The sequence below is a fragment of the Rhinatrema bivittatum genome, chromosome 3, assembly GCF_901001135.1.
Source record: "Rhinatrema bivittatum chromosome 3, aRhiBiv1.1, whole genome shotgun sequence".
Lineage (NCBI taxonomy): Eukaryota > Metazoa > Chordata > Amphibia > Gymnophiona > Rhinatrematidae > Rhinatrema > Rhinatrema bivittatum.
This window is the reverse complement of record NC_042617.1, coordinates 1,542,393-1,556,343: the sequence shown is the minus strand read 5'-3', so window position 1 is coordinate 1,556,343 and position 13,951 is coordinate 1,542,393. Positions and strand designations below refer to the sequence as shown.

General features: G+C 47.5%; 1 protein-coding gene across 4 annotated transcripts in view; it reads right to left on the bottom strand.

Annotated features, from left to right (window-relative positions):
• Positions 1-496: 496 nt before the first annotated feature.
• Positions 497-13,951, bottom strand: part of KLHDC3 (kelch domain containing 3) — a 243,539-nt gene continuing 230,084 nt past the window's right edge. For all 4 annotated transcript variants that reach the window (XR_003855303.1, XM_029592785.1, XM_029592783.1 and 1 more), the window contains 2 exons: positions 2,058-2,136; positions 497-1,720 (listed from right to left, as the gene is read on the bottom strand). Coding sequence is in view for 3 of the 4 variants with exons in the window: in XM_029592785.1 (XP_029448645.1) it covers positions 1,654-1,720; positions 2,058-2,136 (146 nt within the window). In the remaining variant the exon portion in view is untranslated. The remainder of the gene's footprint in view (positions 1,721-2,057; positions 2,137-13,951) is intronic.

The window sequence follows — 13,951 nt, the reverse complement described above, 5'->3', positions numbered from 1 at the left end:
TAGAGCTACTCACGGGCAGGGTGGTGGTGAGGGAAACCTGTGCTTCCAGAGCTACTCACAGGCAGGGTGGTGGTGAGGGAAACCTGTGCTTCCAGAGCTACTCAAGGGCAGGGTGGTGGTGAGGGAAACCTGTGCTTCCAGAGCTACTCACGGGCAGGGTGGTGGTGAGGGAAACCTGTGCTTCCAGAGCTACTCACGGGCAGGGTGGTGGTGAGGGAAACCTGTGCTTCCAGAGCTACTCACAGGCAGGGTGGTGGTGAGGGAAACCTGTGCTTCCAGAGCTACTCACGGGCAGGGAGGTGGTGAGGGAAACCTGTGCTTCCAGAGCTACTCACAGGCAGGGTGGTGGTGAGGGAAACCTGTGCTTCCAGAGCTACTCACGGGCAGGGAGGTGGTGAGGGAAACCTGTGCTTCCTGAGCTACTCACGGGCAGGGTGGTGGTGAGGGAAACCTGTGCTTCCAGAGCTACTCACGGGCAGGGCGGTGGTGAGGGAAACCTGTGCTTCCAGAGCTACTCACGGGCAAGGTGGTGGTGAGGGGTCAGCCCTTGTTTTACCATCTCTCTCATCGCTAACAAAAGAACACCACCAATACTGAACTGTATTTTAAAATTGCATTTGTGTTTAAATACATAAAAAAATTGCTTTTACAAAGTATTGCAGAGTCTAATATGTTCCTTCGAGCCCTCTTCTTGCTTGGCTCACAACCCGACACCCAACTCCACAGCTACCTCCCCCCTGAAAGAGCAAAGTATGGCAGGTCAGTCCCTGTAAGACATGGGGGGGCTTATCCAACAGCAGAGCAAGGGGCTGGGGGTTACTCGCTGCAGGCAGAGGTGAGGGGGCAGGTAGAAGAGGAGGTGGCAGGGGGTTATCATGTGCAGGGTGAATGTGAGGTCACAGAGGTCAGTCTCTGCAGGCAGAGGTGAGGGGGCAGATCTTTGCGCAGGTACACAAGGAGGTGGCAGGGGGTTATTCGGTGCAGGGTGAACATGAGGTCACAGAGGTCAGTCTCTGCAGGCAGAGGTGGAGGGGGGGCAGATCTCTGGGCAGGTAGAAGAGGTGGCAGGGGGTTATTCGGTGCAGGGTGAACGTGAGGTCACAGAGGTCAGTCTCTGCAGGCAGAGGTGGGGGGGGGGCAGATCTCTGGGCAGGTAGAAGAGGAGGGTGGCAGGGGGTTATTCGGTGCAGGGTGAATGTGAGGTCACAGAGGTCAGTCTCTGCAGGCAGATCTCTGGGCAGGTAGAAGAGGAGGTGGCAGGGGGTTATTCCGTGCAGGGTGAATGTGAGGTCACAGAGGTCAGTCTCTGCAGGCAGATCTCTGGGCAGGTTGAAGAGGAGGTGGCAGGGGGTTATTCTGTGCAGGGTGAATGTGAGGTCACAGAGGTCAGTCTCTGCAGGCAGATCTCTGGGCAGGTAGAAGAGGAGGTGGTAGGGGGTTATTCGGTGCAGGGTGAATGTGAGGTCACAGAGGTCAGTCTCTACAGGCAGATCTCTGGGCAGGTAGAAGAGGAGGTGGCAGGGGGTTATTCGGTGCAGGGTGAATGTGAGGTCACAAAGGTCAGTCTCTGCAGGCAGATTCCAGTCTACAGGAAGAGCTTAGGTTGGCAATGCTGTCTCAGTACGCAGAGGGAGCTGGGGCAAGCAAACGCCTCTATCCTTGCGAGGAGAGGACAGGACGGCTGATGTTGCTGTTGGTTGTCATTGCTGTCAGCTCCCACCTGAAACGAGAATAAGAGGTGTTGGAACACAGCTCATCACATGGGGTTTTCTAAAGGCTGAAGCCCTTTAAACCCCTGCAATTTCATGGGAGTTTGGTGGTATCCAAAGCTGCACGGACACAAAGGACAGCTGGAAGCTTTCGATACTGCAGCTCTAGGCTGAAGGACAGCGTTGCTGGGTGCTGTGAGGAACAGTTAATATGAAGAGTCCATAGGAGACAACGCTGCAGCAGAATACAGTCCATTGTTGCAAAGAAACTCCTGCCAGGAGTCTAAATCAGGGGTTGGAAACTGCTCCCCAGCTGGGATTTCATTTTCTGATCAGGGAGATAGGTACCTGAGATCATGAGGAAGACAGGACTGGTCCAGGTTGTGATGAATTACAACTAGTTTACACAAAGTCTTTAAACTGGGATCTGCAAAAGAAAAATAAAGAATTTAAATAAACTCAGAACTACAGACAGTCATTATCAATCCATGCTTAGAAAGCAAGTGAGAAAGAATCAGCTAAATATCTTATTCCTATAAAAAAGTGCAACACACCAGTATGTTCAAACATGAAACATTTACTACAGATGCCACAGGATCCCTACCTCTCTGCCCTCTCTAACTACTCAGCAATCTGACGTCTGTGTTTGCACCCTCAGCCTGTGCCGCACATGCACTAACAGTAAATATGCACCATTTTAAAAGAAGGCAAGCTGAACGTAAAACAGTCCACGTGCCTTGCACATTGCACAAGTTCAAAGGAAGATCATTCCCACTCAGGGTACTTAAAGGGAACTTTACATTTTTGAAATCAGGATGATCAACCACTGAAACAAAGACCAAAGGACTTAAGAATATTAGCTTTCACTCATTACCAGATGTCTTCATCACCTCTGGCATTCTCCCCCCCTTTACTGAGGTAAGGACCTAGGATAAGCATTTATTTACAGCCCACAAGAAAGGTATCCCGGGATGGTCCAAATACCAGCAAGAGCAATTCAGGAGCAGTCGCAGAGGACATCAGTGATACAATAAGTTAAACAGATCACACATATGGACTGTCAAAATGAAGGCGTACCTGGAGGATGAACTAGAAGACTAGGAGATAATGGGTGAGGTGGAACAGTGGGCCAAATTAAAACGAGCTAGATAGGATTTTAGACAGTGCTGGGGAGGAGCCGGCTGTCGTGGTACATGTGGGCACCAACGACATAGGAAAAATGTGGGAGGGAGGTTCTGGAAGCCAAATTTAGGCTCTTAGGTAGAAAGCTTAAATCCAGAACCTCCAGGGTAGCATTCTCTGAAATGCTCCCTGTTCCACGTGCAGGTCCCCAGAGGCAGGCAGAGCTCCGGAGTCTCAATGCGTGGATGAGACCATGGTGCAAGGAAGAGGGATTCAGTTTTGTTAGGAACTGGGGAACCTTTTGGGGAAGGGGGAGTCTCTTCCGAAGGGATGGGCTCCACCTTAACCAGGGTGGAACCAGACTGCTGGTGCTAACCTTTAAAAGGAGATAAAACAGCTTTTAAACTAGAACAAAGGGGAAAGCTGACAGTCGCTCAGCAGCGCATGGTTCGGAGAGATGTATCTTTAAAGGATACTAATGATGCATTAAAATTAGGGCATCCCGACAGTGAGGTTCCAATAATTAGAAAAGTAGTCCAAGTGCCTGTAACTAAAAACTCACCTGAGCTAAAAAATTCTAACTTATCCCTGTCAATTAGAAAGCAGAATGAAAATACAAACAAAAAAAACAAACCACTTAGACTTCTGGCATTAGCATTCAAACATTTCAAAGAAGAAATGAAAATTGGTTGTTCCTTGCTAATTTTCGTTCCTGTAATACCCTAGATCAGCCCAGAAAAGTGGACTGTGTATCCCTACCAGCAGGTGGAGTCAGAGAACAATTAGAACTTTGGGCACTGCTACATAACAAGAGTGCCACCTGCAGTCACCCAGTATTGACCTTTACCCAAGCCCATGCTAACAGAACTAAAGAACAAAGGGTAGCACCCAACCAAATTTCCGGACTATCACTTCATCGCTGGCAAAAAACCAGACCGAACAACTGCTAAAAACTGCTCCATGAATTATGTCTGCAAAAAAGGAGCTTCAACAATAAAAAAAACTTAAGCATGTTCTGACCAAGACAGTCTTCAGTATCTGAAGAAAGGGGTGGGCCTCTGGACTGATCTGTGGTAATACAGGAACGAAAATTAGCAGGTAAGAACCAATATTCATTTTCTGAACATACCCAGATCAGTCCAGAAAAGTGGGATGCACCCAAGCCACCCTACCATGGGCGGGAACTCGAAAGATCCGAACGAAGCACATTCTCCCCGAAGGACGGCTCGTCAGAAGCCTTAACGTCCAATCAGTAATGTTTCGTAAAAGTGTGAATAGACAACCACACTGCCGCCCTAAAGATCTCCTGAGGAGACAGTAACTGACACTCTGTCCAGGAGGTAGCCTGAGCCCTAGTGGAATGAGCTCTGAGATCCAAAGACACCTGACGCCCTTGGGCTACGTATGCGGTGCAAATGGCTTCCTTAATCCACCGAGATATGGTCGCCTTTGACGCTTTGTCCCTCTTCTTTGTGCCACCAAAAAGAATGAACAAATGATCAGAACGTCTGAAGTCATTGGTAACCTCCAGATAACGCAATAAGGTGCACCACACATCCAAAAGATAATGGTCTCTGTTCTGAGAAGACTCCCAGGACCAGTTAGGGAACTCTGGAAGCTCCACAGTTTGATTGATGTGAAAGGCTGAAACCACCTTAGGGACATATAATAACCTGTCCTTTCTCTTCCTTCTCAGCCAAGTTCTTATCACCTTGTTATATGTAACTGCCTTTTCAGCACCATTGTTATTGCTATGTTTACTTTGCACCCCTGTTTTATGTGAACCAGCATGATGTGACTGCTGTCTCGAATGCCGGTATATAAAAAATCTAAATAAATAAATAAATATAAATAAATAAAGGACGGAACCACGGAACCGTACATACCAATCGTCATAAATCCAAAGGAAGGGATCCCGACAAGACAGCGCCTGAAACTCAGATCCAACGGGCCGAGCAAATGGACACCAAAAACACCATTTTCAAAGTCAGATCTTTCAGGGAAACTCCACGAAGAGACTCGAAAGGAGCGCACATAGAACTCGCAGGACTAAATTCAAACTCCAATCCAGACACACCGAACAGATGGGAGGACGCAAATATTTGACCCCCTTAAGAAACAGAGCAATATCCGGATGCGCTGCCAGCAAACAGCTGTCAAAGTTTCCCCGCAAGGCACCTAGAGCTGCAACTTGTACACAAAGGGAACTGAACGCCAAGCCCTTAGCGAGGCCCTGTTGCAGAAAGCAAAATTGCTTACCTTGTAATAGGTGTTATCCCAGGACAGCAGGATGTAGTCCTCACATATGGGTGACGTCAGTAATGGAGCCCTATGTACGGAAAAACTTCTTTCAAAGTTTTTATGAAACTTTTGACTGGCACCAGAGTGCCCACTGAGCATGCCCAGTATGCCATGATATTCCCTGCCACAGGGGTCTCCCTTCAGTCTGTTTTGTAGCAATTAGCGTTAGCCAAAAATAAAATAATAAAATGTATCGGACCCAACTCCGCGGGGTGGCGGGTGGGTTTCGTGAGGACTACATCCTGCAGTCCTGGGATAACACCTATTACAAGGTAAGCAATTTTGCTTTATCCCAGGACAAGCAGGATGCTAGTCCTCACATATGGGTGATTAGCAAGCTAGAGGCTGAGTCATTTGGGATTGAGGCAACAGTGAAGTATTGTTGTTGAAATGAATCAGCCAAAGATCACAGCAGGTTGGATGTAGGAGGAGTTGGGGTTAAACTGGAAACAAGTTCTTTAAGACGGATTGTCCATAGGCTGAATCTTGTTGTCCTTCTTTGTCTAAACAATAGTGAGCTGCAAAGGTGTGAAGAGAACTCCATGTAGCTGCTTTACAAATGTCCAAAATAGGTACAGAGCAAAGGTGTGCTACTGAAGTAGACATTGCTCTTACTGAATGTGCCTTTACTCGCCCTTGAAGAGTAAGGCCAGCTTTCTCATAACAAAACTGTATGCAATCTGCTAGCCAATTTGACAAAGTATGTTTACCCACTGCTTTACCTGGTTTGTTTGGATCATAAGATACAAATAGTTGACTGGATGTTCTTTGGACTGTAGTGTGGTTTAAGTAGAAGGATAGTGCACGTTTACAGTCCAAGGTGTGTAAGGCTCTTTCTCCCTGGTGAGAGTGAGGCCTTGGAAAGAATGTTGGTAAAACTATAGATTGGTTCAGGTGGAATTCTGTGACTACCTTAGGAAGGAATTTTGGATGAGTACGGAGGACCACCCTGTCATGTAGGAACTTTGTAAAAGGTTCGTATGTGACAAGCGCTTGTAGTTCACTGACTCTTCTAGCTGATGTAATGGCTATGAGGAATACAGTTTTCCACGTAAGATATTTAAGGTCACAGGTATCTATGGGTTCGAATGGAGAACGCATGAGCCTGGTTGATACTACGTTCAGGTCCCATTGTAAACTTGGGGAATGAACTGGAGGTTTTAAGTGAGTTAAACCTCTCATAAACTTACTTACTAGAGGTTGTGTAGAAATAGGTGCATCTCCCAGCTTATTATGGTAAGCTGAAATTGCACTCAAATGTACTCTTACAGATGAAGTCCTAAGACCAGAATCTGATAGATGATAAAGGTAGTCCAGTAGTGAGGTAGTGGGGCAAGTGAAAGGATCCAAAGATTTCTGAGTGCACCACAAGGTAAACCTTTTCCATTTATAGGAATAATTCTTTCTGTGTGGGGGAGTTCGGAGGGGTTTGGGTAGGGGGGGGGGGGCCGGTTTGGAAGTTTGGGGATTGAGACCAAGGAATGGGAAGGTTTATCTCTTGCAAAGGAGGATCTGGGGCTATGGCTGGGAGGCTCCAGACCCTTACGAGGTGTAGGAGTCGGGGCCTTGAGAGGGGCCTCGAGACATCACCCCTATAATGTTAGCAATGGAGCGGGTTAAAGTAACTTCTCTTAATGTAGACGGGATCCACTCGCCCATTAAGCGGAAAAAATTGTTAACGATGTTTCAGAGAGCTAAGTCACAGGTTGTTTTTCTATAGGAACGCATTTAAACGATGTGGAGCATGGGAAGCTGAAAAGGGGGTGGGTGGGGCACTGCTGGTTCTCATCATATTCCACGCGCAAGAGGGGCGTAGCCATCTTAATGCACAAACAATTAGCCTTCCAGCTGACCCGTACTTATCATGATCATTATCCCGTACTTATCATGATCATGATCATTCCTACTTACTGTTTATCTTTTGTTTACTTGAATAGTTACCCCAGTTTTTTATTCTTGTTAATTGTAAACCGATCCGATATGGTTATTTACTATGAAGGTCGGTATATAAAACTGTTAAATAAATAAATAAATAAATAAATAAGAAGGGAGGTATGTAATAGTAACAGGTATCCTTAATCAGCAGCGCATCGCATTTTGCAATGTTTATGCGCCTAACCTTTATTCTCATGCTTTTTTCACTCAGCTAGTAAAGCTGCTGAGTGCACTGACCGGGTATACTCTTATAGTGGGCGGAGACTTTAATGTCATCGCAGACAAGCGGATGGACTGCAATCCCGCCAAGCGGGTTTCAGCGCTGGATGGGACACAGGGGGTTCCCTTCTTATGTCAAGAGCTCCAGCTGCTAGATGTCTGGAGGGTATTGCACCCCTCGGAGAGGGATTACACTTTTTTCTCCAACCCCCACCAGTCATATTCCCGTTTAGACTATTTCTTAGTTGTAGATACCATGTTTTCGGCGGTGGAGGAGGCCACTATAGGGGCCATAGATGTGTCTGATCACGCCCCAATCCATGTACAGGTGTCCCTTGGTGGGAGACGGAGAGGGGCTTTCTCTTGGCGCATACGACCTGATTTGTACTGTGATGCGGCATTTCATACCCATCTACAGTCTTGCTGGAAAGAGTATGTGGGATTCAATGAATCACCTGATGTCACGCCCACAACGCTCTGGGAGGCGGGGAAGGCAGTAATGAGAAGGCATATCATCGCTTATACTGCCAAGGTAAATCGGCAGAGGAACGCTGAGATTTTGCGCCTCACGGCAGAGCTCAAATGCACTCAGCAGCGGCACATGCTTGATTTGTCCCCATCTAGCAAAGACCGGGTTGAGCAGTTACGAGAGGCGCTCAACACCCGCCTATACCAAAGGGCCTCTAAATCCCTTCGTTATTACAAGTACCAATTATATAAGCAGGGTAATCGGCCCGGTAAAATGATGGCGCATTTGAAAAGGCCTAGAAATCAGAAGACAGTCATTGTTGGGCTTAAGGATAGTGGAGGGCGTTATGTGACCTCCCAGGCCGCGATCGAAAGTAGATTTATGGAGTACTATACGGAACTATATGAGCAGAAGGGGCACAATCCAGAAACCTCAGCTCATTTCTTCCATAATATGCATTGGCCTCGATTGTCTTCTGATCAACAGCTGTTATTAAATCAACCCATTATGGATCAGGAAGTGTATTCGGTGATTCAGGGCTTGAAGCAGGGGAAGGCTGCGGGACCGGATGGGCTAGGGGCGGAGTATTACAAAATACTTAAGTTTCATTTTCTGACCCCAATGTCTAAATTTTATAATGAATTGGTTACAACCCGGGCCCTGCCCGAGGGGATGAATCAATCGGTTACTGTAGTTCTGCCCAAAAAAGGCAAAGACTTAGCCGATGTGGGCTCCTATAGACCCATTTCTCTGCTTAATGTGGATCTAAAAATCCTAGCAGCAGTGCTGGCGGCAAGGCTGAATCTTATTTTACCACACTAATTGGAGGGGACCAGACCAGGTTTGTTAAGGGACGCCAGGGCGTACGTAACATACGGCGCCTTATTGCAGCGCTGAGCTACCATTCTTCGGAGGATGCGCTGATTTTGAGTTTAGATGCTGAGAAGGCATTTGACTCAGTGTCCTGGGAATATATGTTCTGGATGCTGGGCCAATATGGCTTCAATGGGGCCTTTGTTGCATGGCTCCAGGCTTTATATAATTCCCCGAGTGCCCGTCTTTTATTAAACGGGGCAATCGAACCCCTAGCTACGCGGCTGCGGGGGGGACAAGGGTTTTTCAGGGCTTAGTTTGAGTGGCCACCCGGTTAAGCTTGCACTATTTGCGGATGATATATTATTGTTTGTCGGGCGCCCACGAAGTAGTGTGCCGGTGATCATTCAAATTTTTGAGCAATTTAGGGACATAGCGGGACTCACAATTAACTACTCCAAATCTGAGGTGCTGGCGCTGACACCGGGGCTTCAAGGCAGTTGGCAAACCTCATTCCCCTTTACGTAGGCGCCGGGTAAACTGCGTTATTTAGGGGTATGGGTCCCTCGGGACCTATGACAGCTGTACGACCTTAATATTACGGAAAAAATAGACGCTATTCTTCTGCAGCTGACGGCATGGAATCTACTTCTGCTGAGTTTCTTTGGAAGATGTGCGCTGATTAAAATGATCCTGGTTCCTAAGCTTTTATACCTGCTCCATATGATACCTTGCTGGTTAAAGACCAGGGATGTGCAGAGGTTACATGGGGGTTTGTCCCGATTCTTATGGAAGGGGAAGCGTGCGAGGATCAAATATACGGTTTTACAGCATGCCCGGGAGGTGGGAGGGTATGGCGTGCCAGACTTTCGGCTCTATAATGTTGCCTGTCAATTGAGGTTTGTGGGGGAATGGCTCACGGGGAAATATTGTTACTGTGACGAGGGTTTACTTTCTAACATGTCTGCTCCTTGGAAGCCTCTTACTCTCTTGCAGGTGGATGCGAGGAAATTGCAAGCCTTGGTATACCCAAAATACCTGTTGTCCCCTTGTATCAAGGCCTGGCGCTGGCTGCGTCGGTTGAGTGGCTTGAAGGGCCTATCATCATTACTGACACCGCTCCTGGGCAACTTGGATTTCCGCCCCGGACGGGATTGTCGTGGCGTGTTTCAACTTTGGGCCTCAAACGGAGCGGAGTACTTATATCATTTGTTTGATCCTGACACTCAGGAGCTTATGGACTTCCAAACTTTTACCAGAACGTATCGATTGCCGCCTAAGACGACTGAGGAGGGATATGATAGAGGTGTTTAAAATCATGAGAGGTCTAGAACGGGTAGATGTGAATCGGTTATTTACTCTTTCGGATAGTAGAAAGACTAGGGGGCACTCCATGAAGTTAGCATGGGGCACATTTAAAACTAATCGGAGAAAGTTCTTTTTTACTCAACGCACAATTAAACTCTGGAATTTGTTGCCAGCGAATGTGGTTAGTGCAGTTAGTATAGCTGTGTTTAAAAAAGGATTGGATAAGTTCTTGGAGGAGAAGTCCATTACCTGCTATTAAGTTCACTTAGAGAATAGCCACTGCCATTAGCAATGGTTACATGGAATAGACTTAGTTTTTGGGTACTTGCCAGGTTCTTATGGCCTGGATTGGCCACTGTTGGAAACAGGATGCTGGGCTTGATGGATCCTTGGTCTGACCCAGTATGGCATTTTCTTATGTTCTTATGTTCTTAAGCACTTCTTCGGCTATTTACAGGCACGCCACTACATCCAGACCATCCGCTGGTCCAGGGAGGACGTGGCTGCAGAGTCGCTCTTCGCCAACAAACTAGCCGACACTGTTAGCGTGGCTAACTCTATCACGAGATGGAAAAGACTGTGTATGGAGTATACAAGACTAGATCACCTCACTGTTTTAGCCTCCCGGTGGGCATCTGTTTTACAGGGCGAAGTGACTCCTGAACAAGTGAAAAAATGGTTTCAGTCCCTGCACACCCAAAACCCAGACCTGGGGCTTCGTGAGCGACAGTACTGTATATTGCACTTTTCATATTATGATGACGTCCGGAGGTTTCGGATGGGGTTCACTGATACCCCGCTCTGCATAAAGTGCAGGGCGGAGGAAGGCACCTTGATACATAGGCTCCTATTTTGCTCGACGGTCACTTCCTTGTGGACCCTGGTGCGGCAGACTATTTCTAACTGCACCGGTCTTCCAGCACACTGTGGAGGCTATGCGCTGACTACCCACCCGTTGCACGCCTCGCACCCTTGCCCACTTGCCAAAGCCAAATTTGCAAGACTGGCGATGCTACTGGCGTGCCGGACTATATTATCTTTGTGGGTGGAACCACAAGGTGTGCCCTCTGAGGCTGCTTGGTACACCAGGATGACATCAGAATTACAAATGGAGCGTCTGGACTGTATCTCGGGACATCGCAAAAGGGACAAGCCATATGAAGACTGTTGGCAAGCCTTCTTTCAAGGTCTCCCAAGGAGGACACAGGCTAACTTACTAACTGCAGGATACTCCAACGAATGGACTTGATTTAATTCCTTGGACTCAGAAGGGGATTGGGGGGGAGGGGGGGAAAGGGGGGTGAGTATGAATGCGGGTGGGTTGGTGGGGGGTGAAGTTCCACACTCTTGGCGGCAGGCTGTTTGCTGGGGTAGGGTGGAGGGAGCAAAGTTTTGGCTTGAGGTTCGTGGAGGGGGGAAAAATTGGAAAAGAGGGTCCAGGGTTAGTGGGCAACAGTTTGTTTGTCTGGTTTAAGATTATGGAAGACGTGGTTATTGTTGAAATGTTCTACACCCTTGTCTTGTACTCTGTATTTGTGATTTAGTGGTGTGTTGAGTGACGTCTATCTTTCTAGACTGTTCACTGCTCTTGACCCAATAAAAAGTATTTTGCCAAAAAAAAAAAAAAGGAATAATTCTTTCTAGTGGAAGGTTTACGTGAAGCTATCAGCACTTGAGAGATAGTGGTTGGAAGGTTGAGTGGTTGTAAGATCAAGCTTTCAACATCCATGCTGTCAGGGACAGGGATTGAAGGTTGGGATGGCGCAGCCGACCCTGATCCTGAGTTATTAGATTGGGAGCTACTCCCAGGCGAATTGGATCCCTGATTGAGAGGTCTAGCAGTGTGGGAAACCATACTTGTCGAGGCCAGTAGGGGGCTATGAGTATCATGGTCCCTTTGTCCTGTTGTAGCTTCACTAGAGTTTTGGTTATGAGTGGTATCGGTGGATACGCATATAACAGACCTGAGTTCCAAGGGTGAGCAAAGGCGTCCTTTGGTAGGCTGTTCTCCTGTTGTAACAGGGAGCAGTAATTGTTCACTTTGTAGTTCAGATGGGATGCAAAGAGATCTATTGTTGGTTGACCCCAGCGTTGGAAGATCTTGGTTGCTATCGTTGGATCCAGGGACCACTCGTGTGGTTGGAACTGACGACTGAGGCGATCTGCTATTATGTTGTGGATGCCCGCCAGGTAAGTGGCTCGTAGAAGAATGGAGTGTGCTAGGGCCCAGTCCCAAATCTGAGCTGCTTCTTGGCAAAGGAGGTAGGAACCTGTCCCTCCTTGTTTGTTGATGTACCACATGGCTACTGTGTTGTCCGTCTGAATCAGCACAGTCTTGTGTGAAAGGCAGTCCATGAACGCATGCAGCGCATAACGTATAGCTCGAAGCTCCAGGAAATTTATCTGAAAAGAAGCTTCGAGTTTTGTCCATTTGCCCCGAGTCTTCAGAAGACCAATGTGTGCTCCCCAGCCTAAGGTGGACGCATCTGTAGTTAAAGTCACTTGTGGAACTGGTTGCTGGAAAGGCAGACCCTTGAGCAAATTGTTCATTGATGTCCACCAGAGGAGGGAGGAACGTAGTTCTTGCGTTATTTGAATGTGAGTGGACAGTGGTTGAATGGCTTGAATCCATGAGATTTGAGTGTCCATTGCATTAGGTGCATGGTCAGTCTGGCCATAGGAGTCACATGAACTGTGGAGGCCATGTGCCCGAGTAGGGTGAGGCACTGATGAGCTGTAACTTGAGATTGATTTCGAAAAGAATGTGCCAGGAGAACGAGTGTTTGAGCACGGTCTCTTGGAAGATAAGCTTTTGCTATGATGGTGTTTAAATCTGCACCTATGAATTGTAGTAGGTGAGATGGTGTGAAATGGGATTTTTGGTAGTTGATGAGAAATCCCAAGGAGTGAAGCAAGTTGACTGTGAGCTTGAGGGAATTGAGAGCTCCGTCTTGTGTCTGACTCCTGATGAGCCAATCATCTAGATAAGGGAATACATGCACCTTTTGTTTGTGGAGGTGTGCCACCACCACTGCTAGACACTTTGTGAACACTCGAGGTACTGCGGCTGAAGTTTTTCTAAACTTTTTTAAAGTTAAAGTTGTGGAGAATTCTCCACAGGACTCCTAGGAACCGCGAGGCTAACTGCTCCGCAGAAAAAAGAAGACTGAAGGGAGACCCCTGTGGCAGGGAATATCATGGCATGCTGGGCATGCTCAGTAGGCACTCTGGTGCCAGTCAAAAGTTTCATAGAAACTTTGAAAGAAGTTTTTCTGTACATAGGGCTCCATTATTGATGTCACCCATATGTGAGGACTAGCATCCTGCTTGTCCTGGGATAAAGTCAAGAACCCGAGGAACATATACCACTAAAGGGTCGCAGGAACGCTGACGACACCACGTCTCAAAAAGCTTCCAAACTCTCACATAGGCCACGTCTCTCCTGTAGGAAGGTGGAAATGACTTGTTCTGAATAATATCTATCGAGTAATTTTATTCTCTCCCATGTTGTATCCCAGTTTGCATTTTGAAGTTCAAGTTCCTGTATCCCAGTTATATGTATTCCCTTGTTCCTTGTAACGCTACCATGCGACTTTCAGTTTCATTGTAAACCGGTATGATTTGTATTTTATACACAAACGTCGGCATGAAAAAGTAAAATAAAATAAAATAAATAAATAGCCCCTCAAGCGTAAACGTCGCCTCTCAAAAGCCAAGCCGCGAGAGAGCAGCAATCCTCCTGATCCGAAAATATGGGACCCTGACGGAGCAGATGTGTTAGATGAGCCAGCTGAAGTGGACCCTCCAGAGCCAAGCGTACCAGATCTGTGAACCACGGATGACTGGCCACTCCGGCGCCACCAGAATCACCCTTCCTGGGTGCCGCTCTATGCGACGGAGAAGCCGACCTATGAGGGGCCAGGGCAGGAAGGTATACAGCAGAACCCCCGTGGGCCAAGGACACACGAGAGGGTCTATGCCCACCGGGCCCTGTTCTCGGCGCCGGCTGAAAAAATGAACTGTTTTTGCGTTCGCCTGCATTGCCATCAGATCCAGCTGAGGAGTTCCCCATCTG